This window comes from Apus apus, chromosome 4 (genome assembly GCF_020740795.1).
Source record: "Apus apus isolate bApuApu2 chromosome 4, bApuApu2.pri.cur, whole genome shotgun sequence".
Taxonomy (NCBI): domain Eukaryota; kingdom Metazoa; phylum Chordata; class Aves; order Apodiformes; family Apodidae; genus Apus; species Apus apus.
In genome coordinates this window covers 86433668-86459052 of record NC_067285.1, presented here as the reverse complement: position 1 = coordinate 86459052, position 25385 = coordinate 86433668, and the positions used below count along the sequence as shown (strand labels likewise).

The following is a 25385-nucleotide window of genomic DNA, read 5'->3' as shown; positions in this document are numbered from 1 at the left end:
ATCTGATGCATGCTGTTAAAAATGTTTCCAAACTAGCAGAGCAGCATAAAATAAATTTGCTCCAGCAAAGCTAAAGTCTTTAAGGCTACTCTGAATCTACAGGCATATGCAGATCAGATGATGTGAGCAAGAGCTCCTGCATCAAAACTGCAACTATTTAATTTAAGGAGGTCCATTACAAAGATATTCACCACATTACACACTAATACAGTGTGTTGAAAGGCACATTTCAACTAAGGATTGTTCATTAGAAAAAAAGGTGTGGTATTTCCTATAATAGATTTTTTTATAAAGTATTAAATGAAACAGAAAGAAACCGAGGTAGCCTAAAAAGAAGTTAGGACTTAAAAACTACAGAATGCACTACATAAAACTGTGAACAAATAATTAACTTTGTCATCTATTTCTTTTAAGCCGGACACCAGAATACAATACCTAGAGTAACAGCATATTATTGAAGTGCACCCCTCAAAAATTCAGGTAAGGTACCATTTAAATATTAAAATTAACAGCTAGAGAAACAGAATATTATGTCATATTATTTAGAAACAAAAAAAACAACACTAACATTTGAAAAGGCAGGGAAGGAGGAAGAAGTGAAGCAGCATTAGCAAAAAGCTAATCTACCCTTCTTTGAAGTAGTTAAAAAAAAAGTCCCTAACATCAAATTTGCAAAAGCACTTAAAAGGAAAACTGGAAACCACACTTACTTAAGATGCTGAATATTTGGCACTATGCATTTATGAGGCACTCTGACTATTTTGGGGATTCCTGTAGTTCCAGATGTATGCAAGACGTATGCTAAAGAACACTTCTGTCCAACATTCATGTATCCTCCTTCTGACGTTTTCACTTTGGTTTGTTCTGGGCAAATAGTATATCCTGGCTGCGAGACACCCATAGCTTTGGAAAGCTCATATTTACTTTGCACATCATCTACTTGTGAATTTAAATCAGCATTACTCCAGCTCATTTGGAAGAGAGTTAAACCAATATGCTCTATTGTGGAAGAATTGTGGTAAAACCAACCAACATGGGACATCTGGAATTTCTGTAAGAGAAAATAAACAATTTAAACAAAAGAACTCAGGACACACTGTTACTGTTCTACTGCATGCAATGAAATAAAATATATAATTTCACAAAAATAAACTGTGATTATTTTTTTTAATCCCTCTACTTTTGGAGGATACATATCAGTCATTTTTAAGCTCATGTATTTTTATATATTTATGAGTAAACACAGACTTTATAAATTAGACATAAAGACTTCTCTTGAGCAGATCATGAAAAGAAAGGGAAAACATACAAAAGAATTCTGGAGAAGACAAAGAACTCTGAATTGTAACTAGATAGTCCAATGTTATCAACACCCTTTGCAATGAATGAGTGTGTAAGATCTGGGAGCTGTACAAAAGGAAACTAAAGAATTAAAAGCAGTGGTTATTTTCAGCTGTTATAACAAAGACTTCCAACACTCAACTTTGACATACAAAGAAACAAGCCTGAAAAAGCCTTCAACACTAGTGCCCAACAAGTTGGCCTGGACAAAACCATAATAGGAAAGTAGGCTTTTTTTTTTTGGCTTTTTTTTTAAGCAGGGGGAAAAGCAATTTATACTTCTAATTTTAAAGATGTTCTCACCTGAATGAGAAAGACAATCTGTTGTCATGAAGAAAAAACCCAACTCAATCCAACCTTATTAAAATAGAATACTATGTGAATACACAATTCTAAATTGCCCTTTAATGGTCATTTAGAATTCTGAACACTTACATTTATTTTGTCATTCTCAACAAGAATATACTGAAGATTGCTTTTCTTCATGAAGTAAGTAGATAGCATTGGTGGTGCATCTGGATCAACAGGAGAATAGGCAGCTGGAACTTGAAGGATTCTACCAAGAAAAAAATGTTTAAAATGTATTATAATCCTCCTAAATTTCACTGTTTCTTTTACACTGCAATTTATTCCCAGAGCCAGAAAATGTAGTCATGACTTTTATAGATTTTTTATAAAGTAGGAAGCAAATTATAATCAGAGTTGTCTTTTGGTATTTTACAGCAAGGAAAGATTAAAGCTAGATGAAAGCATTCAAAATTATTCCTGATCAAACAGTGTGGTGATGACGAAGGCATTACTGACATCGGCAGCACCACTTTTAAAAAGCTTTTATTATTGACTAGGAAAAGAAATACAAGTTTTTCATTTATACATATACAACTTGTATACATATATTTTAACAAAACACCAAAAGTCTGCAAACGCTTCCTGATCTCAATAGTCTAAAGACTCTAGAATAAGAAAATCTGGAATTTCTTCCACCATAAACACAGGAACACGAAGTACCATTCTGCTCTCATTCATTGCACTTTATCAACAGTTGCCCACTACAACTCCTCCCTCTAGTGGCTCCTTTTGATAAAGACGAGCAGTTGAGTTTACCACCGCTGACATTAATAAATTCCAAAAGCCAAGACGACCAAGTGGGGACTAAAATAGGAACGGTTCCCATAAATCTTCACACGTGGGTGGGTTGCCACGCACAATCAGCTGTATTTACTCTTTGTGCAAGTGACTTATCGCTGCAGTAATGACTAGATCCAGAAAGAAGACTTGGAAACTGCAGCATTTCATGTAGTCAAATAGCCACTGGTATCAGTACACACCCAGATGTGCCCTGCGTCATATACAGCAGTTTACTACTCAGCAACAATAGCTGTAAGAATCAAAACATCCCAGTAGATCATAGGAAAACACAGCAAAAGAAAACTGTGTTTCTGCTCAGTTCATTGGGACACAGGGTAAATCAGGTTGGAAGGGACCTCAGGATACCCAGTCCCTCTTCTTGCTCAAGCAAGGGCAGCTGTGACACCAGACCAGGTTGTTCATTACTTTGTCCAGTCAGGTCTTGAAAACCTCCAGTGGTGGGTGCCTGCACGTCTCTGGGCAACCTGCTCCACTGCTGGACTGGGGGGGAAGTGTTTCCTGATCGGTGAGAAAGTTCCTCAGCATTCTTGGAAGGTTTATGATTAGAGCAATTGCTCGCTCACTTCACAGAAATCTCTGTATTCCACTGTGATACCTCATCTCGCACTATTGTGTATTTTAGGTGCAGTGTGACAATAGGAAAGTACTGACACAGATCACGCCCCTAGGAAACACAGTGAATGCTGTTTACATCAGCGGCAGAAAATATGCTTGTGATGCTGCGATTCTGTATTACATCATAAAAGTAATGGATATAATAAGATACATATATAAAGGATATGAATGCTAAAATATTTCAGCAGAGCAAGATTTTTAAAATTGCCGAATTAACATGAGTACTGAGATCACAAACATGCCAAATTCCTAGCCATTAAATAATCAACGTCATCTGAGTGCTGCATTGCTCATTGCTTTTTCCTACAACATGCGTAACGGAACTTTAACTACATAGTCATTTAGCTTTAAGCATGACATCTGTTTTTCAATGTATCTTTTTTTTTTTTGCTATCAAGACAAGAATACATTAAAAAACCTGCATACTACTTTTCTTGTATATATACATTTATTCTCTTGGAGCCTCCATTTTTAAACAAGCACAACAAAGATACTAGTCTTTCATTTTTTTACATTTCTATAAATATGCTTAATGATTTTAAAAAGAATACAGTTACATACACTTTAGATCAATGAATTTAAGATTAAAAAAAACTTCAGCAGTGTTTTTTCCAGATTATAACACTGTCATCTTTTTTATTAAAAAATGTAAGACTCTGGTGCTTCTTGACTGTATTATTATGGCATTACTTAATTTTTGTGGTTATTAAAATATAAAGAAGCTGAAAATTCACTTTAATAGAGATGACCCTCAAAAAACCAACACAGATTGCAAACATTCCAACCATTACCCTAAGATCCACGACGGTAAGTTTATTCCTGGATAGCAGTAAAGTCCTATTTCACATTTTCCTTGCTGACCACAGTGCTTCTGAAGGAAAGCTGTTAATTCCATGGCAAGCTTAACCACTGTCGCATAGGTGTAAGAAGCTGGAGGTTTGTTATTGCATTCATCAAACCATACTGCTTTTCTATTAGAGTACAGGCTAGCTGCCTGATTCACAAGTTCCTGAAGAGTCATCTTAGCTTCGTATCTTCAAGCCCCCTGAAAGACTAACAAACAAGACTGCGTTGTCATTTCCTAACTTTTAATACTTTAACCAAATTATGTAAGCACACAGAACACTAGCAAGCAGGAAAAAAGACACTTGGCAGAAAACACACAGCTTTGTCACACCTTATATGGCAACAGCATAAAGATTAGTCACAGAATCATACAGCATCATAAAATGGTTTTGGTTGGAAGGGACCTTAAACACCACCTAGTTCCAACCCCCGAACCTCCCACTAGGACAGCTTGCTCAGCACCCATCCAACCTGGCCTTGAACACTTCCAGGGATGGGGTATCCAAAACTTCCCTGGGCAACCTGTCCCAGCGTCTCACCACCTTCATAGTAAAGAATTTTTTCTAACGCCTAACCTAAATCTCCCCTTTTCCAGTTAAAAAGCCATCACTCCTTTTCCTGTCGCCTCATACCCTTGCAAAAAGCTCCTCCCCCAGCTTTCCTGTAGGTCCCTTCAGGCACTGGAAGGTCTCCCCGGAGCCGACTCTGCTCCAGGCTGAACAAACCCAGCTCTCTAAGCCTGTCTTCATAACATTTTTATCCCTTCCCGTGGGTCTCACCCTGGGGGCCAGGATACTGTAACTCAGTACGATTTCATCGCACAGAGGTGGTGAGCGCAAAGTTTATTCGCGCTTTCTAATTAATAACTTCCTCTCTAATAGACCTGTGAAATACGAATCTTTCCTTTGCAAGGAGAAAACCCAACGCGCCCCCTCCCAAGGCTTCTCGGGCACTGCTCGAGCTGGCGGTCGCCTCCGCCCTGCGGGGCCCTCACACCCGCACCGGATGAGCAGGCCGCGGACCGGAGGCCTACAGCCGGGGTCCGGGCTCCGCAGCGCTCCCGAGCGAGGGCCGGCAGCTGCTCCAACCGCTCGCTCCAAGCGCCCCGGTTCCACACAGGGCCCGGCCGCTCCCGGGGCGAGGGTGCTGCGCCAGGAACCGGGCGGCCGCCACCAGCAGCTGCCGCGGGCCCCAACGGCCGCCGCTCGGCTCAGCGGCCGCGCCGGGCGGGTCCCCACCTGAGGCAACGCCGAGCGGCGCTTCCCGGCTCCCTCCTCCTCCCCGCCGGCACGTCGCCGCGGAAGATCAGCGCTTCCGATTGGCGAGGCAGCGTGGCTCCGGCCCGACTCCGCGGTAAGCGGCGCCCCCACTGGCCCGCGGCCGTCGCGCTCTTGGGGCATAAGGCGGGGCGCCCGGCCGGCCTGTGCCCCGCGCGGGACGGCGCCATGTTCTGCTGCGGGTGAGAGGAACCGCGAGTGCGGCAGGGCCGCTCCAGCCCTCCCCAGCAGCTTTTCTTTAGACGTGAGCACGAGGCTGAAACAAAAGCATGGGGCCGGGTGGGAGGCAAGGTTCCCCGGCCACGTTCGCAACTCACTCGTCTCTGTCGCCATGTCCCCCCCAGGAGGTGGTGCGGGCCTTCCTGCCGCTGCCCGCGCCTTGAGCCGGGGAATCGCGTCATTTCCGCGGGGATGGGGTGCGTCGGCTGTCACCTGTGGGCTGTCACCTGTGGGCTGTCGGCTGTCACCTGTGGGCTGTCACCTGTGGGCTGTCGGCTGTCACCTGTGGGCTGTCGGCTGTGGGCTGTCACCTGTGGGCTGTCGGCTGTCGCCGCGGTCGTTGAGGCGGCGGCGGGTGACAAAGCGTCGCTCCTCGGCGTGGGGCGAGGGGAGCGGGCGCTGGGAGAGGGCACCGGGTGCAGCGTGTGCGGGGGAGGAGGGTTCAGTGGAAGAGGCGAAATTGATGGCTACAGGTTCGAGGCGCTTTCAAGGTGGCTTTATTAAAGAGGGTGTTAAGACACTGGAACAGGTTGCCCAGAAAAGCTGTGGAGGTCCCATCACTGGAAGTGTTCAAGGCCAGGCTGGATGGGGCTTTGAGCCTCCTGGTCTAGTGGGAGGTGTCCCTGCCCGTGCAGGGATGGGGTGGAACTAGATGATCTTCGAGGTCCCTTCCAACCCAAACCCTTCTGTCATTCTATGAAATCTTGGATGTGTGGTGCTGGCGAGAGCAGTGAAGAAAGAGATAGAGACCAGTTCATAACCGTTTTTAATGTGATGCAGGGGAGAAGTTAAGACATCAGCTTTCGATGGTCCTGTCACGTTTTACAAAATGATAATTTGGCACATTGGTAATACAGCAGAAACAGCTTCACAGTAAAACATTAAAATAATACAAATAGCGACACCTAAAACCAGAGTAGTTTTCTCCCTTGACATACTCCTTACGTGTGTGTCTGTTGTATGTGATTTAAAAAGGCCTGGTGACCTGAAGAATAAATCCAGAAGTCAGTGAGTAAAATGATATTTGAAGAGTATCTCCCTTTTAACTTAAGAGTTTTGAAAAATAGGCACTAAAGATTAGGCATGAAATGTCTCTAGAGATTACAGTGCTTACAGTAGCAGACCGTATAATTCACATGAAGGGGAGAAAGGCATTGAGACTCATTTTACTGAAATCAGAATTAATGCTCAAATCACATTCAAGCGATTATTACCAGACTTCAAAAATACCAGTTTTGTTGGAGACATGTTAAAAAAGTATTTGCACAAGTTTAATTTATAGCCTGTTCTATAGCAAATTTCAGATAAATCGGTAAGACTTATGCTTGCAATCTTGTTAAACTGTTCACCTAAGTTTTTATCTTGGGTAGAAAGAGCTCCTGACATGTATTTGTAACCTAAGCTGTAACCTAAGCTTGACTTATCCCTTTTAAAAATTATTGTTTTTTTGAGGACAGGAAAGGAGAAACAGGAAAAAATATCAGTGACAGTTTTTCTGTTTTCTGCTACTTCTCTGTGATTAACCTGGGAGGGGATGGTCAGAGTGACTTCACCCTGTTCTGGTTTTGCTCAGATTATTGCCCAGGTTAACTCTAACCATTCTTTCATAGAACAAACAAACTTGTTAATTAGACATTAGATCAGTGTGCATCTTGTGATGTTGCCAGTCTGGGTTTTGGTGAAGAAAACACAGTAAGAGCTCAATTCTTAGGAAAATCTAGATTCTCCCATGAACTGCAAGTAGGTTCTGGTTCCACAGAGAGCCTGCGCAAGGCTGTCTTGACTTCCTTAAATGTATTTACATAGTTTCTTGAATTGAGGCTTTTGTTTTGTGATTGTCTATCAGGCACAGTTGCTACAAACCCCACTCAAGAAAGCTTCCTTTTGTATTTAATCACCAGTGCTGTAACTCAAGTATGTGGAAGGTGATGGGGAGGAAACAAACTCATAAACTTTTTTGGTTTTGGTTAACAGTGTCACAAACAATTATAAGGCCAAAATACACAGTATTAAATAGAAAATCTAAAATTAAGTTGCTGGTATTCAGTGAAAAAACTGAGGTATACAAAATATCTTTACAATTGTGCGTACATTTGTGGTAGTTTTCAAAAGGTGCATTTCCATTTCCCGCTAGTGGTTCATTGTCTAAGTCCTCGTCTCATATACAAGTAACTGTGTAATCGTGACCAATTAAAAAATACAATTTATTCAACAGTTCTTCAGAACCTTTTTTTTTAAACATTGCATTTAACAACAGTAATGTAGCTAAATAAGACTATACTCAAAACAGTAATCTTCAGTTGATACGTTGTATTTGCTATTAGCCAAAAGTTACTTTATTTTTCAGTTTACTTTGGATGTTGACAGATGAAAACCACACTGAGCATTAGCTCAGACTCAGTAAGTTGTCTGGACTTATCTGGAGAAAACAAGATACGAGGAAAAAAAATAGCAGTGGCAAGTATTTTTCTCCTTCCACATTCTATTGGCAACTGATAAAAGTACACAAAGATAACGTAATTACACTGGACTTCAAAAACAGAATTTTGAATCTGTAAAACTAAGAGGGTTTTTGGCTGAGCATTTCCCTGAGTCTTCTGTTTTTAAAATTACATGCTAGACATTCATAGAATCTGAATAATTAGTTTTAAAAAGGGCTTCATTTAAAAAAGTTTATTTAGCTATATATTCAAAAATTAAGGCACTTCTGTCCTTAAAAAGTTTAAGCAAGAACTGCTAAGGAAGCCCTCTGAGTCTTCAGAATCTGTTATTTTTCCTAAAGAGAAAAGCAAACTTTACATACTTTTGCACACAACTGATGATTTGTGCTTTGTGAACAAGTCTAACAAGGGTATCTCACTTCCAGGGCAAGACTGATACAAACAACTCTGGGACTGCTACATGATTAAAAAACCTTTGGTTTTTATAATATTTTATGAGAAAATAGAAGGCACAACTGTGCATCAAAACTATATGATTTTGTATTTTAATCTGCTTACATTGTTTTCATCAGCACATTGGACTTTCTGTAAGTCTTTACAGTAAAGATGTATTTTAGTAACAGTAATTAGTTATCTGTAATAAGCTTTCCATACCACTTAAATGTAAGAAGGCTATTGGCAAAGAGGCATCTTTGAAAAAGGTACATTCAACAACAGATGAACTGGTGTCCACCCACTGGAAATTTACCATTCCAGCTCTACAGGATACTCTCCAGTGAGACACGCTATGCAATGACCAATCTTTCCAGCACGTGATTTCTGGGTTTTAAGCCTGTTCTCACTCTCTTGTCTTGCCTTGATGCTTTCTTGCACAGATGATACCAGCCCTTCCACAGAAAGATAGACAACGCTGTCTGCTCCTAGAGGAAATGAAGAATCCACCAGTTAAGAGCTGCAACATTGTACCAAATGCAGTGCTTGTTGGAAATGCAGTCACATTATTGTGTGGAGGTGGATCACCACTCCATGGAGAACAGATATGAAAAATTATCAGACTATGATAAGCCTTGCTGTTCTCAAATTCTTTGTGCAGGGAGCAGACTCACTTAAATCTAGACGTAAGGTTCTGAATTGGGAAAAAATACGTCACAAGTACCACAGAAATAGAAAAGGAGTGTAGAGTGTTTACGAAGACTGCCTAAAGAGGTCTCAATTGTTTCCCAGAGTGACCCTGTAGGTTGGGTCTGGAAGCAGATGTGTGCATGGCTGGTGCTTCCCAAACTGCGCACCTAGGACTACAATCCCTAACTGGGACTTGGAGGAGAGGAAGATCATAATTTGAAAAAAAAAAGTCAGGATGTTATTCATGCAAATGTTCTAGCAGTAGGAAAGTCTGATAGCCTTTTCACATCATTAGTTTCCTATAATTTGCACTAATTTTGTGAGTAATACTTAAAATACTAGATTCTACAAGCTTGAAGTATTTCAAAATGCCTTCACAATAATTTTGGGGAAAAGGAATTCATTGTCATATTAGACAATGAGCATATTTAACACAGGAAATCTGAGCTAGGAAATTTAGAGTTTCCTAGCTGTAACCACAGCTATGTTCTTAAACCATTTTTTAAAATATTTTGCAGCACAATAGGCCATATATAGTAGATCTCACAAGCCTTCACACTGTTGCTGATACCCTGCAGAGCATGTTATTTGCCACATCACAAGCAACATAAGCTGTTGGTTCTTATTTTGTTCTGTTGCGAACATGACTCATTCTTGAGATCTGATCTTTGATTAGTTTCAAATGTTTTTTCTTTCAAAGGGAAATACAGAATGCAGTTAAAATTATTTACATAAATTTGTAGAAAAATCAGTGGGTATTTACAAATTCTGAACATATTTTTATTAATATCTCATGAAAGCAAAACAACATTAGCTTTTAATTGTAGGACAGATTTTCACCAGTTATTTTCTTTCTGGTCTTTTGCCTACCGTAGCTCCTTCTCTTTGCCAGAAGGAGCTCTTAAGTATTGGAAAGCTGTGTTGTCACACCTTCCATGTAACTTATGATCATGCAATCATCCTAATGCTTTTTATAATTTGAAGAAATATAATTCACTGTTAAAAACAGCATGTAGTTAAATTGATTTGATTAGTAGGGTACTCACAAGGCAGAGATTAAATATATCAGCACTGTGATTTTTTTTTGTCACTTTTGCCTTGTGTTGTGCTTTATTTTGATGCAGATGCTAAAGTACCTACAGGTGAAACGTCTCTCAATAAAAACAGCAAGAGTAGTACTTACCTATATAGTTTGCAAGATCATGAAATTCAGGTCTGTTGGCAATGAGCTCTTCCTTAGTTGGAATGTTTATTCCCATGTAACAAGGAAATCTTATGGGAGGTGAAGCCACACGGATGTGCACCTGAATAAAAATAGTTGCAAAACATAGTGAAGGTCAGAAGATCATAACACAACAGCAGTCCCAGTTCTGCAAAATAACTGAAGAACAGAACAGTGCTGCACAGAAGTCATGGAAGGGTTAAATGTAAAAGAAAGTTTTTTTCAGATGCCATCATAGCAGGAGAGAGGCACATGTTTCAGTTTACAAAGTTGACCATTATACAGAACATTTTGTTCCAGTAACTGACTTGCTACTTGGTTTCAATTAAAAAAATCTTAATAAATTTGATTTAGCACAAATCCTGCCTGGCCAGCCTAGTGGCTTCCTACAATGGAGTGACTGCATCAGTGGAAAAGGGAAGACCTACGGATGTCCTCTACCTGGACTTCTGCAAGGCCTTTGACACAGTCCCCCACATCTTTCTCTGCAAGCTGAAGAGCTATGGGTTTGATGGGTGGAGTGTTCAGTGGATAAGGAATTGGCTGAATGATTGCATCCAGAGGGTAGTGGTCAATGGCTCCATGTCCAGATGGAAAATGGTGACAAGCAGTGTCCCTCAAGAGTCTGTACTGGGACCAGTGTTGTTTAATATCTTCATTAGCAATACTGACTGGCATTGAGACCACTCTCAGCAGGTTTGCTGATGACACCAAGCTGGGTGGTGCAGTCCATATGCCAGAGGAATGGGATGCCATTCAGAGGGAGCTGGACAAGCTGGAGGAGTGGACCCAGGTGAACCTCATGAGGTTCAACAAGGCCAAGTGCAGGGTCCTGCACCTGGGTTGGGGCAACAAGAAACATCAATACAGGCTGGGGGAAGACATGCTAAAGAGCAGCCCTGTGGAAAAAGACCTGAGGTTACTAGTGGATGGAAAGCTGGACATGAGCCACCAATGTGCAATTGCAGCCCAGAAGGCCAACCACATCCTGGGCTGCATCAAAAGAAGCGTGGCCAGCAGGTCAAGGGAGGTGATTCTGCCCCTCTACTCTGCTCTGGTGAGACCTCACCTGGAATACTGCATCCAGCTCTGGAGCCCCCAACACAAGAAGGATGTGGACCTCTTGGAGCCTCTCCAGAGGAGGGCAACAAAAATGATCAGAGGGCTGGAGCACCCCTCCTACAAAGACAGGCTGAGGGAATTGGGGTTGTTCAGCCTGAAGAAGAGAAGACTCCAGGGGCACCATATAGCGACCTTCCAATACCTGAAAGGGGCCTATGAGAAGGCTGGGAAAGCCCTGTTCACTAGGGCATGTAACAATAGGACAAGGGGTAATAACTTTAATCTAGAGAAGGGTAGATTTAGGTTGGACATTAGGAAAAAGTTGTTTAATATGAGGGTGGTAGATCACTGAACAGATTGCCTAGAGGAGTGTTGGAGGCCCCATCCCTGGAGACATTAAAGATCAGGCTTGATGGGGCACTGAGCCATCTGTTCTAGTTGGAGTTGTCCCTGCTTAATGTAGGGGGGGTTGGACTAGATGACCTTTAGAGATCCCTTCCAACCCAAGACATTCTGTGATTCTATTAAGAAATTGTGCTCTGGTGACTTAAGGCATGTGCTATTTACTGTATTATGTGGTTGTACTTAATGCAACACCACAAGTCACACATATGTTAGGAATACCACACCAATACTTGGTTTTCTGATCTTGACAAGCTCATTTTCCATTCTCTCTTTATTTGGCAGATAGTGTTTTATAAATGGAGACCTGTTCTTTGCCCTGTAATCACCCCAAAATCACAGTCATACAAAATAAACTTCTAAACCTATCTAAACAATAAACGTGTTAGACATTGTAGTGTTTTTTGCACACTTCTCTCTTTTAAATAAGGAAACAACGTCTAGTACAAGCGAAGACAGAACCCTGTGCTTTTCCTTCCCATCAATCCTCTATTTATATTTGTACAGTATCAACTGAGCATTAACTTACCTCTTTTGCTCCCGATTCTCTCAGTAGTTTTATTATGGGTGAAATGGTATTGCCCCTCACAATTGAATCATCAATGATAACAACGCGCTTGCCTTTAAAATTATCAGACAGAACACCAAACTTCTTTGCAACACCAAGCTGCCGTAACCTCATATTTGGCTGGATAAATGTTCTTCCCACATATCGATTTTTACAGAGCACTTCAACATAGGGCAGTCCACACTGTGAAAATGAGACAGTCAAACAGAATTAGTATCTATAGAACTGGTTATTCCCAGTTACTGTCTTTTTAAAGCAACCTTAGGACTTAGTATGATTTCACAGTAACCAAAACACTTGGAAATACCTTAATACAGTGGAATAACAAAACAAAAAACAGGTGCAGATCACTCAATAGGAGTACCCAGAGTACTCAAGATACAAATCTTTACCAATACAAAACTCTAACACCCCTACCATTACACTCCATTACAAAAAGAGATAGGTGTAAATACACTTGGGGAAAAAAATGACAAAGCTAACATATACCTTTTCAGCATAACCCAGAGCGGCTGGGGTTGCAGACTCTGGAACAGTGCTGACCAGGTCTGCTTCCACAGGTGCTTCAATAGCAAGCTGCTGCCCGCATCGTCTCCTGACCGAATACACCATCTGACCTAAGAACAGCAAGAAGTTTTTCCTGGTTTGCATAAGTCAGATTTCCTCTCAGTTTGCTGTACAAATTTCTGTGGTAAGTTGCAGGCATAGAAGTCAATGAGAAAAGCTCCAGAACTAACAAGCAGTTGCTCACATAAGGTAATTTTTAAAATTTCTTTCAATAATGTAATATTCTAACATTCACATTCATATCACTACACAGAGAATTAAAATCAGGTAACTAAAGGTCCCATGAATATTACAAAATCTATGTAAATGATGAAAAAAGGAGAAATTATGCCTGCCTGTTCATAATGTGCATATTCTGGTTTTAGGCTGGTTTCTGCAGCAGGCAGTTTGTGCAATTCTGCTGTCTGCCTCTGTCTGCTTATTAACTTTGAATCAGTTGCCAAAATTCACCCAAAGTTTAGTAAGAAGAGGCCTCAGAAGCTTTTAAGGTCCTAAAAATTTGCAACATGGGAGGGAACTGGAGGTATTGTGATGAGATGAGGCACAGCAAAAGGCACAGCAGCAGTGCTGAGGAATTTAAGAAGTGAGGATATCGAATGGCAAGAGTATTATGACAAAAAAGGTATGTGAAGTGAAACTGGCTTTGTAAGGGTGAGGAAATTCGATCAACAGATGGCATGGCTGTAGAAAGCAAAGAGCTTGTTTGTTAGGTTTGAGAGTTCTGGCTAGTATCTTGTCACTGAGACAATTTTTGAGGGCTCCCACAGCAATAATAAAAGCATTAGACTGACAGCTGCAAGTACTTAGATTACGTATAGGTTTACAAGTTACATTAAAATCATGTTCCTGGAATAACCCTTTCTTGTAAAGAGAATGCCAAGATAAAGTTGTTTTTCAGATTCTAGTTCTTAAGTCTAAATTTAAGAAAGTTTTCGAAGAACCAATAAAGTTCCTTTATTGAGACTCTCACTTTCAAGGGAAATTTCCTCTATCTTAATCATGTTTGTAGCTCTTTTCATCCCTTCCATAGGGCAACTCAGGGTGGCCTGACTGAGGCCATATTCACAGCCAGAAACAGGAAGGTGATGTTACACACTCCTGATGAGTTTTACCTCCTCAATAACTGTGCCAACCCATTTTGTCCCAGCCATGCTCTGCAAGCACACATTCAGTGCTACCCTGCTATGATCCCAGATCCTTCCCAGAGTCATTGTTTTCCAGGATAACATCTCCCACTATTTAGGGAGGAGCTTTGTATGTCACATCTTCTTACCTTCAAAAATACTATCTGGTCTTGCAAAATAAACATATTCAAAGATGCAGAATGCTGACGGATCTCCTTCAGGTCTTGGGACAATATCCAGTGTCTGAACATCATACCTGGATATTTTCACAATCTCTCCTGGAAGGACCTCACGATAGTACCTTGACAGAGAAATATATAGCATTGAGAAATGTCCTGAACCTGGATAATAGTTTCAAAATATAAGCAAGGTTCAACTGACTGACAGAAAAACACTTTTAAATATCCTAACATAATGGTTTGCTTCTATCTTAGGATTTCACCTTGAGTGTTTTAAGACCAACATGCTAAGACAAGTGACTAAAACAGTCTGAATTAATAACTGAAAACAGCAAATTAATACTTAGTACTAGAGAATTCTTATATTTTTCCTATATATGAGGTGTGCAGTACCCAGTCTAGTACAGGCTTAATTCAGATTAAGCATATTTTAACCATTTATTCCTAGACCAATACTAGTGTACTTTTCTATGAAAGCTAATAAAATATAATGCAATATAAAAAAAATATAACCAACAATAAAGATGATAGCTAAAAAAATCCTAGCCCACAAGACAATATCTGGAGAAATATTTATCTAGTGCTGAGAGGCAGCTACCTCTGAATAAAGTAAAACTGACTGGAAATGTACATCCCAATTTTCATATCTGAGGAAATACGGAATAGTATTAGGCTTATTAAGTTACAATGTTTAACCTTATTTTCAGTGACTCCTCAGGTGGCTTTTCTAGCACTTTCAATCTGAATCTACTACACAATATTGAAGTATTCTGGAGATGTAAATCAGAGGTGAGTCAGTTTGTGCATATTTGCTTGCCATATATTAGCATTAGCAGGCAGCAGCACTGGCTATAGCAGAACTTTAGACAAAATTGCTTTTTTTTAAAAAACCCACAGGCTTCAGCTGATGGTTAGCTTTTCTTAACAGAGATTTTGAAGAAGTTTCAGAACAATTTTTCTTATCCATACATAGAATAAATTGGCTCAAGACAAATTATTGAAGAAAGCCCCCATTACCAAGAGCTAGCACATATCCTAAACAGGTAGGGTAGAAGTTACAGCAAAAGAACACAGAACACTACACCTAAAATAAAACACTGCAGAATGGAATAAAGACTAGTAAAGTAAGTCATGTTGCTTCCTGAGTTTGCTTTACATTTCTTTTTATTTGGTGGTTGTGCTTTTAATGCAGTTTTGCACTGGTTTTTATTTTAAGAAGATCCAATTTTACTTATTAGTCTAGTCCCCAAATGCACATTTTTATAATATCTGATTAGGAAATGAAATACACTTCTTCATAATCTTTCCTATGTTCTAGTTCACAATTGCCTTCCATTCCAAACTTTCAAAGACCTCTTTGAGGTCTCCCAAAGATCTTCTTGTGCTTCTCTTTTTGTCCAGAGAAAGTACCATAGCTTTCTTTTCAGAGCATCTTAGCCAGAGAGGCAATGTGAATGTCATCTCATGTTTTTATACTCATACGGGTTTGTACACGTGGAAATAGTTTCAGGTGCCCATCACTTTTTTCAAACAAGGAGTCTGGCTTGTCAGACAGCATGGGTCTGACTAAGCTCAGCTTAGTCCAACCTGTGAGCTGCCACAGTAGTTGAAGAATTATTTTGTAATAAAACAATTCTGCTGCAAACTAGGCTAAAATTAAAGAATTATATATAAATAACCAGGTTTAGTACAACAAGTGAGAGACATTTACTTCACAACAGTAAAGTTGCCTTTACTCTTTCTGAACACATAATTCTTTTTACATTAATCTGTTCAAGAAAATAAACTGGCAAAAAAATAGGACTGGCAAAAAAACCCCCAAACCTCCAAATAGCCCAACAAAGTAATCCTTGATGTCTTTCATGTTGTTATAGAATACAATGTTTGGCAATTTCAGGTTTAATGTTCAGTCGCTGCCTAAGGAGTGAGAATCAGGGCACTTACTCTGCGCCAATAGACAAAAAGCTGCAGGATTCAGATGAGACTACCCAACCTTCTGTTTCACTGTTATCTTTCCCTGAAAGAAAAGATTTCATTTAGTCCACAATTCTTGTTACCATTACCCCCTGCAATTGCATTTCTACTACAGTATCTGAATTGCTATGGTTTAAGTTGCCAAGTGCACAATTAAAGACTGTTGTGATGCATAATATGGCATTACAAAGTTTCTGTAATACCCCAAAACAACCAAGGTAAATATTGTAAACCTGTTCTAGGCAGAAGTGGAAGTAATCACATCAAATTCACAGTTCACAAAGAGAGACAATTTAGAAAACTACCTTTGTTATCTCTGCACTATTTAAACTTTACCAATTATAGCTCAGTGTCACTAGATATATGTTACTACTTTTGTTCACACAAGAAAATCCCTACTTTTCATATGCTAAATGGTTGATAGACAGAACTTTTTGATTGAATGGATGTAATGGATAGACCAGATGACCTGCAGACGTCCCTTCCAACCTCAACCCTTCTGTGATTCTGTTCATCCCTGCTTTCCTGTTAAGTATTAAAGTATTTTTTTCCTTACCAATTATTTTTTTTTAATTTTCAAAACTGACTTTTGCCTCCCGTATTCCTAATTATACCTCCGTAAGAGTCGCTTTAATTACTTATATCAGTGTTCTCAGACACAAACTATATATATATGTATATGAATATACATGCGTGTTTTACCTTTTCCATTCATGTCCCCTACTGGAACAAGGCGACCAATGCAGAGTGGGCGATTCCCATATGGATCTCGTACTGCATAGATTATGTCTTTATGCATAATTAGCAATGAATATGAAGTTGGAGTTTCATTCATTAAATTTTTTATTCTGAAATGAGAGAGGTGAACGTAATCGTGTGTCACACAAACAGCTGTGTGCATTCACAGCTGTATATCATGTTGAGATTAGATTGCTGTTCTTGACTCTGAAACCAGTCCTCCTCACCTTGCTACCCAGTCGGCTGTATCATCATTTTCTAGAGGAGGTGTGAAAGCCAGCAGCTGGGTGATCAGTTCACTGTCAGAACTGGTTGACAGTCCTACACCATGCCGCATAAGCTTTTAAAACACAAAACAGAAGTGTTACCAACATTAAAAAAATATCTCACATAACACTGCTCAGATATTAATCTAACACCACCTTTGTGCAGTGAACAAATGTTGTAAAATTTATCAGCTTTGGGTGATCAGATCACAGTAACATCAAATTTTCTCCAACACACCAAATATGTAAAAAGACCTGGTAGAATCATCTGTGCCTGGTACTACATATCCTCCTTTGCCTGTCATTTCTTTGCTTCACATACAAACAAAATTAATACCACCAATATTCAGGGCATAAATTAATGTTTGGGCCATTTAATCAGCTTTGTGCTTCTGCCTGCTGAGAAGAGATGTAAAATATACAAGGGAAAATATGAAATTATATATAGCAGATACAGAAAGAGGTATCAAGGCAGAACAGCGGTTGAACAAAAAAAAAAGAAAAGAAAAAAAAAAAGAAAAAGTGTGAAGGGAGGCAAAGTGGGATTAAAAAACTGGAATCCCACATCTTAAAGTTCGCTACACCTGGTCAGTCAAATTATCCTGTCTTGGTGTCTTTATGCTTCTAATGGAGAAGAAAATCTGCAGAGTATCTAGCCAATGATTACAACCCATTCTATGCCATATGCATCACAGTTCCTAATTTTCATCTTTAGAAATAATTTCACATCTCATGTAACTCTGATTCCTCACTCTCCAACTACATTTCCTCACCACTGTTTTATTCTCCCATCCAGTCATACACTTGTGGCTCTGATTAAAGACAGGCTAGGTTCCTTTAGGAATGCCATATGTTCACCTCACTTCAATGCAAGAGGATGTCCTCTCGCTTTTGAATGGAAGATGTCATAGAAGAGATTTCACAATGAAACATCTGCTTAATTTTAAACTGGTTCTTTAACACATTCCCTTCTAGCCAAACACAATAACATCTGGCATTTGTTGGCTTATATCCCGACAGTGCTCATGATTGATTTTGCAAGCCAGAAATGCAGACAATATTTCAAACCAGACATTTCATACTGCAATTACCTCACCTTATTATGCCTCTCCTAACTGTAAGCATATGATTTGCTCCTTCTGTCAGCCACCACAAGGAGCAGAGATTCAAGCCAAGCTACGTTTTGTAATGGCTGAGTTCCTTTCTTCGTTTTCTCACTTGATCAATAGGAATGTGACTATCAGCCTAGTGGATTGGTGAATTATGTAACAGTTAAAAATGCCTCCCCTCCCCAGGATTTCTTTCCCCTGAAGGGATCAATTTTAATTCTGGTGCTCTTTCACTACCCCAAGTAGTCTGATATTAAGAAAAAGTCATAGCAAACTTACTGCTTATTGCTGCCTCATACTCAGAAAGAAATGATGCTAGTCTCTCAAAGGAGATACTAACCTTCCTCCTGAGTTGTACAGCATTTGTAAGCTCCCCATTGTGTGCCACAGCGATCTTCCCATGAAGAGTCTCTACGACAAAGGGCTGGCAGTTCTGCAGCTCGGAAATTCCCGAGGTGGAGTACCTTGTGTGCCCAATACCGAGGTTTGAAACGTAAAGCTTCTTCAGGCTGTCTGCATTGAAAACGTGATTTATAAGTCCCATTCCCTTTGGGAGAAAAAGAAAAAAAAAAAAAAAGTTCTGTTTTGTTTTGTTTTCCTGGCAACTTTCTCATTTCTCCTTGTGTTTATTTTTGGTACAGGATTAATGCAAGCAACTCTAAGAGGAAGGCAAATAACCTGCAAGACATGGGAAAGAAAGAACCTGAGTAGTATCACAGTATCTCAGATCTCACCACTCCTGTTTTTAAATAAAGCTATAGACATTTTAATGGAACTGAGGATTTTAATGGAACACTTTACTTCCTGACTAAAAATACATCTTCTGAAAAACACGACCAAGCTGTTGTGTTGTTTAAAACTGCAGAAAAAAGACTGACAGAAGACAGACAAGAAAGCAAAATGTTACAAGAAGTGAATTCTACCTACAAAATACCTTTTACAAGTTAGCAGTGTATTGGATTTGCTTTTTTACTAGGTCCATGATAGCATCTATTAGATTCCACTGTCATTCCTGTCAATGTCAGAAGCAGAGCTTTTTTCAAGTGGCTTTATTGTTTACTTAAAACAAACTTCTCATATGGCCAGGTTGCCTTGTATCTAAAGCAGAAATGCATCAAAACTTTTTATTCAGCTGTCAGCAGCTTCTTTTGGCAACAAGCACTATGTGGACACAATTTAACAGCAAGGATAGTCTGAAAAAATGCACAAAGAGTAGAAATTAAGACTGGATTACAGGCCCTCCTAAAAACTCCCTCTTCTGCCACTGCCTGCGGAAAATATTTGCATTCTTCTATGCTGTTTCCCTATCATGTATGGTAATTGTGATATACATGATTTCCCACATGATAACACTCCTCTAGGATCTTCAAAGATACATGAGAGAGGTCTGAAACTCTGAATGGTTCATAACCTCTATTGTAGGTCCAACAGAAAGAGATGGAACAGGAAGGAAGGAAACTGGCTAAACTGTTTTCCATTCTCAAACAAAAAAGCTTAAAGAAATTTCAGTTTTAGGATATTTTCTGCTGTGACTGCTATTGGGTCAGAGTACCAAGAGGCTGTGGTTGCACTTGTGATTTTAGGATAATTTAGTTTAAAAGCTGCTGCCTCAAACTGCCAAGCTGGTATAAGTTCGCTTTAATCATTCAGCAAACTTTATGCCAGATCAATTACAATCTGTTTTCTCACAACTGACATAAAGGTGGTCTAGAGACTCTGTCATGTGCTCATATGTACAGAAATGCAACCATGCACTTTTATTTTACTTAGGTCATCTTTATACTAACAGGAGATCTGGCAGTTGACAGGTCCAGTACTAATGGATGGGGCTGCATTAAACATTGCAATAGCTTAAACAATGTTGTTTTCAAACAGATTTGGTTACGCAAGTACATAATCCTTTAATTGCAATTTGAAATATCCCTTGGATTTAGATTGCACTGGTGTGGGATGGCAAATGTGAACTGTACCAGTATAAAAAGTTCCCAATGAAGACAATCTCATGTCTGTATTATATAAGGCTTGGTACATGCCAGAACATGATAATGGTCTGATGAATAGCTACTTTAATATATTTTTCTGTGTATCCAAATGTGAAACAATTGAAGTCTTTCTCCTACTGGCATTGCTACATCTATACAAGAGATTTTAAGTTTTCCACATCCTCAGCTAACAGAGCTATGGCACTAATGCTTTGTTATATGAAGCTATCTGAAAGGCTCTGACAGGCATATCTGGATGAGTCTTTCTGGGAGTTTAAAACAAAGGATTAATAACCTTTCTCAAGGGCTATTAATCCACGACCAAAGGCTGGCAACATTCCGAAGGGAATGCATACCCATGCGTTAGGTGTTCCAGTTTGTATTCTTAATAGATGTATTGCATTAAACTGTTGACAAAGGTGAGTAAATGGATGCAGTGAGAAGCAGGCATCTTTTCCATCTGCTATGAAGAGTCAACAGGACTTTGGAGAACAAATTAATACAGTAGCATCTTGGCTGCTGACATTTTTACAGACTAGTTGACAAACCTTTTCACCAGTGTAACAGACTCAATGTTTATTACATTAGCACCACTTTCATGATTAAACAAGTCATATAAATCCTACTCCATATGCACTTGATTACACTGTCATTATTACAGATTTTAAAAGTGCTGTAGCTGAGAGACATATTTCAAGGATAAAATAAACCATCACATGCAGTGCAACTCTAAGTATCAAAGCTGATTTGATGAGATAGTCAATTAAATTCTAAGCATGACAGCTAAGTATTGCAGCTCAGTAATATGGGAACACTACAAAATATGCTATCACCTGCTAGAAGTTCATTCAGAGAAGCACTTCTTACTACAGGATATACACAGCAGCCCACTTCAAAGGCAGTTGGAATTCCTGTAAACCTTAAGGAAAGGTGAAATCCAAGGAGGAGAAGGAATGAAGAACAGATAACAGGGTGCTGAGGTTGAGAAAAGCTGTATTTAAAAGTGTGTGTGGGTATGAATCAGGCAGTAAGTAACAGACAGGAGGGGGGACATGCCTGAAGAGGCATCAAACATGATGTTTGATGAGACAAGGTTTTTGGGTCAGACATTGAGCAGTCACTTGTAGATATGCCTGCTGCTCAGTACAGCAGTTCTTACTCTTGGACTAATTTGAAAAGTGTAATTAATCTTCCTCAGAGGCCTCTGAACATGAAGACAAACTGCTTTCTGATTGTGGTTAGAGAATACACATGAAGAATTGCCCCATGGTTATTTTGCTGATGTAGTTTTATTTCCTGCTTTTCTTTATTACCTTCCTTCCTGCTTTTTATTTCTCTGCTCTTCCAGGGTGGAATAGGTTGATGTATATTTTTTTTCCTATTCCTGAACTATTCAGTTCAGAATGAGCAAAAATATCCCCAGAGCATGCAAGTATTCTACCAGCATAATACTTTCAGGACAATGACCCTTCTGTGTCTTTTAACACCCCCTGGGATCCTCTCAGCTGGAGAAAGACTGTGTGACTTTCTCAGGCCTCCGTTCAATCTTTTATTCTATTTATTTTTACCTATGGGTAATGTAGCTGAAACTTTGTTGAGTCTCTCTAAGGCAAGAATTAGTCACCCATTTGCTTGTGCATAGCTTGTAACAGTATTTCTTTTCTCTTGATCTCAATTGCAGCAGTGCTCCAGAGTTAACATCTTAGATGTGGGGGGACTTTGGTAAGTAGTTTTTGTGACATCAGTAGCTTGATCTGGTACTTCTGTGTGTCTGCCACTGTGTGTATGAATAGACCCAGCAGGATAACATTGGCATATTTGTTTTAAACATGCACTTAAGACAGAAATTGAACAAATAACAGAATTAGATACTACCACTCACAAAACATGTTACTTTCTCTCTAGTTATTCTCTTTCCTAACTAAAACAAACTTTCATGCATCTTAGTTAAGCATCTAAAATAACATTCATTTTCATTTTACCTTGTGCACTTTGAATGCCTGGGATGATTCGCCATCACTTGTCACAATTCCAGCACTCTCCTGGCCTCTATGGACAAAATATAATTAATATAAAGCACCAAAATGTTTAGAATTAATGCTTTAACATAAAATGTTAAACATAACATACAATTTGTCTTTACAACACAAAATTTTAATTTAAGCTTATTTGTTGTTTTATTTTACAGGCTTGTAATAAAAACTGATTTCTTGCCCATGTTATGCTTTATTTCAACACAGACACACAATGTTTATGCCTCAGCCCACTGCATTCAGTGGGAATCTTTCCACTAATAAGCACTGGCTCAGGCTCTTAATGCAGTCTGACTTCAGTCTGGGCATAAAATAACAGCAGATGCTTAATCTGAAAAGCCACTTTGCAATGATAGCCTAGGCTCTAGTACTAAGCTAGTAAGCACTACTCTATTTCTGCTTTGAGTTGGGGAGCGGTGCTAAGAACCTGGTGTTTTTGCTGAAGGGAATGTTCTGTCTCTTCCACAGATCACCTACACAGAAGCTTTTGCATTCTTGCACTTCAGCAGTCAAGTTACCATTTACACCTCTAAAAGCTATATGGACTCTCTGATAAAAGCATCTGAGCACATCAACATAATATTGGGCATCACAGCTTCTGAACTCAAGCAAAACAAGTCTGGTACACAGCATCACTACAAATGGAAATACTTCTCTTAGAGCAGATCTGCCTCAGGCTGGCAGTTGTGCTTTGTTGAGCAGAAGAGCTGTATCAGCTGAAATGACAGTTTTCTCCAGCCTGCTGCCTGTTATGCCTAGCTCCAACTTCCCCTTCAGTCCCCCGGGGAGGGAAGCCCAGCAGGTTCACTGGCCTTGCCCTGCCAGAGGCAGGCAGAATACTGCACAGCTGCCCAAAGTTTGGAAATCAGTCCTTGAAAAGGTCTGTTTTGCAGACTGGATTTTTTTTTTTGTGGGCAACAGTGCAGGCTGCTCAGTCTTCCTTAAAAAGGCTTCCTGGAAAAAGGCTGAGTGTTACCTCTAACAAAACTGCTGCCATATACTCACCATGCCTGTAACACTCCTAAGAACTTCAGTGGACTGGTAAGCTTCCATCCACTCTCATATATATGTGACTGAAATTATTTAGTAAAAGTTTTATTATAACACTAAAATTGGGCACAAAAAAAAGAATTCTACAGAATGGATGCTGATTTACAACTGACCAAGCTCATTACAAATTTTCTCCAGTTCCTAAAATACCCTTTTTAGTCCCTAGTGCCAGTTGTGTGTAAAGCAAAATTTTAAAGAACACTTGCTTACAGAAAATTAACCAAAACAAACTTCACACACATCTGAACAACTTTACCCATTATAGACACAGATCTTTCAAGAGAAAAATCAGAGATAAGGACACTGTTAAATACATTTTTTTTAACTCAGAGAGATGTCCCACCTGTAGATGCAAAGACGGGTGGCAAAACTTAAGGGTCGATACACTGCATTCAGTGACTTTTAATTCCAGTGTTAATATTACAGGCAATTTCTGTTTAAATACTGACGCTGTCCATTTAAGTATCAACAAAATCAGTAGTGGGAAAGAGGGAAGCAAATATCCTGAAGGCCCTTGTCATTGGATTATTTCCTTCATGTAGCACTAATGCAAGAAAAGGAAGCTCTATTTCATTACCTGAAAGCGTCTATAATTTTACCAATGTAGTCAGATTTTTAAGTATGCAAGCTTTTTATGGAAACATGGCTAATAACCAATGAATATATTAGAGTTACAAATGTGTCTATACAACCATCAATTCAAACACAATAGTTAGTACACAGAGAAGCAAAAGTAAATCAGGATGACCCTATCTACTACCCATGGCAACTATTGCAAACTTGCAACTTTTTTGGCAGGCTCAGCCCCACGGTTCCCAGCAGATAACCCAGGGGAGACAGGAGCTGCCAGACACCCACCCAGCACAGAGCCGGCAAGAGCAGGGGGTGGTGGGAGGTGGTGTTTGGTTTGGTTTGGTTTGTTAGGAGACAAGGTAGTGTGCCTCTCTTTTTTCCCCTCTCCTTCCACCACAGCGCTGGTTCCAAAGCCCCCTCTCCCCCGAAGGGTTAAAGCAGCCACCCCCGGCGCTGCCCGGCAGAAGGTTCCCCCGCCTCGCCTCGCCCCGCTCCCTCCCTCCCGAGCAGCTTTATCCGCCTGCCTCTAACACCCAGCCTGCTTATTTGGCAGTTTCTCAAGTTACTCCCCTCAGGCAGCTTGAGCCAGTAAAACTAGATCCTTTCATCTCGGCGGAGCTTACTGACAACCAGCCGTCTGGTTTCCTAGGAAACCAAATCTTGGCTAGAAATAGTGAATCATTTCCAGGTCACTTTCAACATGGAGAGTGGAGCAGGGAAGCATTGGACTGAGGAGGAGGTTAAAGCCTTGTTAAGCGTCTGGTCAGAAAAAAACATCAGAAAGCAACTCCATGGCACCCTGAGGAATAAAGGAATATTTATCTACATTGCTAAAAGGTTGCAGGAGTTAGGAGTTTGCAGGGATTGGAAACAGTGCCGTGCAAAGTATAAAAATCTGAAGTATGAATACAGAACGGTTAAATATGCTCACAACTCTGGGGATGTCACTAAATCCATGAAGTTTTTCCATGATCTGGATGCCATATTGCGATATGAACCTGTCACACAATTAGCAGCAGAAGAAAACGGCAGGTGTTCTGCGACTGAGACACAGCTGAACACAAGCCCCACAACAGACAGCATGCAAGGTAAAAAACCTGTTTTTACTTCTATTTTACTCTCTTTGCTTAAAAACCAAAGGGAAGAAAGCCAAAGCCTGAGTTTGCTGGAGCTGAAGTGGAGGCTGCGCAGCCCCAACAGCACTGATAGAACTGACTTGATGTACTCCTCGTGCAGGGGAATAAAATGTTAGCACCCACCAGTGTCGAAGTCTGTAAATACAGTGTAATTCTAGCAAAATTATGCTAAGTGCTTGTATTACAGCCTTGCTGAGTACTCGCTGGTGTCAGGCTCCTGTGCTGGGTTGAAATGTTTAAGAAAAGCTGTTTTATTTTCCTTCAACATTAATTTGCAGTACTTTGGAAGCAGGTTTTGTAGAGCTCCAATTCAGATACAAACTTAAAGAAAGATGAAAGCAAAGGTTGAAATTGTAATGATTTTTTTTAAATAATATTATTTGTGATACA

The 25385-nt window shown here is 39.9% G+C and overlaps 2 protein-coding genes across 14 annotated transcripts in view; both read right to left on the bottom strand.

Moving 5' to 3' along the window:
- The window catches only part of AASDH (aminoadipate-semialdehyde dehydrogenase), a 44840-nt gene extending 38747 nt beyond the window's left edge, over positions 1-6093 (bottom strand). For 7 of the 13 annotated variants that reach the window (XR_007889221.1, XR_007889222.1, XM_051616533.1 and 4 more), the window contains exons 1-3: positions 3897-4944; positions 1777-1897; positions 711-1051 (exon numbers count right to left, since the gene is read on the bottom strand). Coding sequence is in view for 11 of the 13 variants with exons in the window: in XM_051616533.1 (XP_051472493.1) it covers positions 711-1051; positions 1777-1897; positions 3897-4126 (692 nt within the window). In the remaining 2 variants the exon portion in view is untranslated. The other 6 variants (XM_051616527.1, XM_051616526.1, XM_051616528.1 and 3 more) reach the window with 6 other exon arrangements.
- Positions 6094-6195: 102 nt separating this feature from the next.
- Positions 6196-25385, bottom strand: part of PPAT (phosphoribosyl pyrophosphate amidotransferase) — a 48753-nt gene continuing 29563 nt past the window's right edge. Inside the window, exons 2-11 of the mRNA XM_051616547.1 lie at positions 22186-22252; positions 18562-18768; positions 17074-17186; positions 16811-16956; positions 16079-16151; positions 14105-14256; positions 12754-12881; positions 12226-12447; positions 10194-10314; positions 6196-8808 (exon numbers count right to left, since the gene is read on the bottom strand). Of these exons, the coding sequence (XP_051472507.1) occupies positions 8633-8808; positions 10194-10314; positions 12226-12447; positions 12754-12881; positions 14105-14256; positions 16079-16151; positions 16811-16956; positions 17074-17186; positions 18562-18768; positions 22186-22252 (1405 nt within the window). The 3' untranslated portion in view covers positions 6196-8632. The remainder of the gene's footprint in view (positions 8809-10193; positions 10315-12225; positions 12448-12753; positions 12882-14104; positions 14257-16078; positions 16152-16810; positions 16957-17073; positions 17187-18561; positions 18769-22185; positions 22253-25385) is intronic.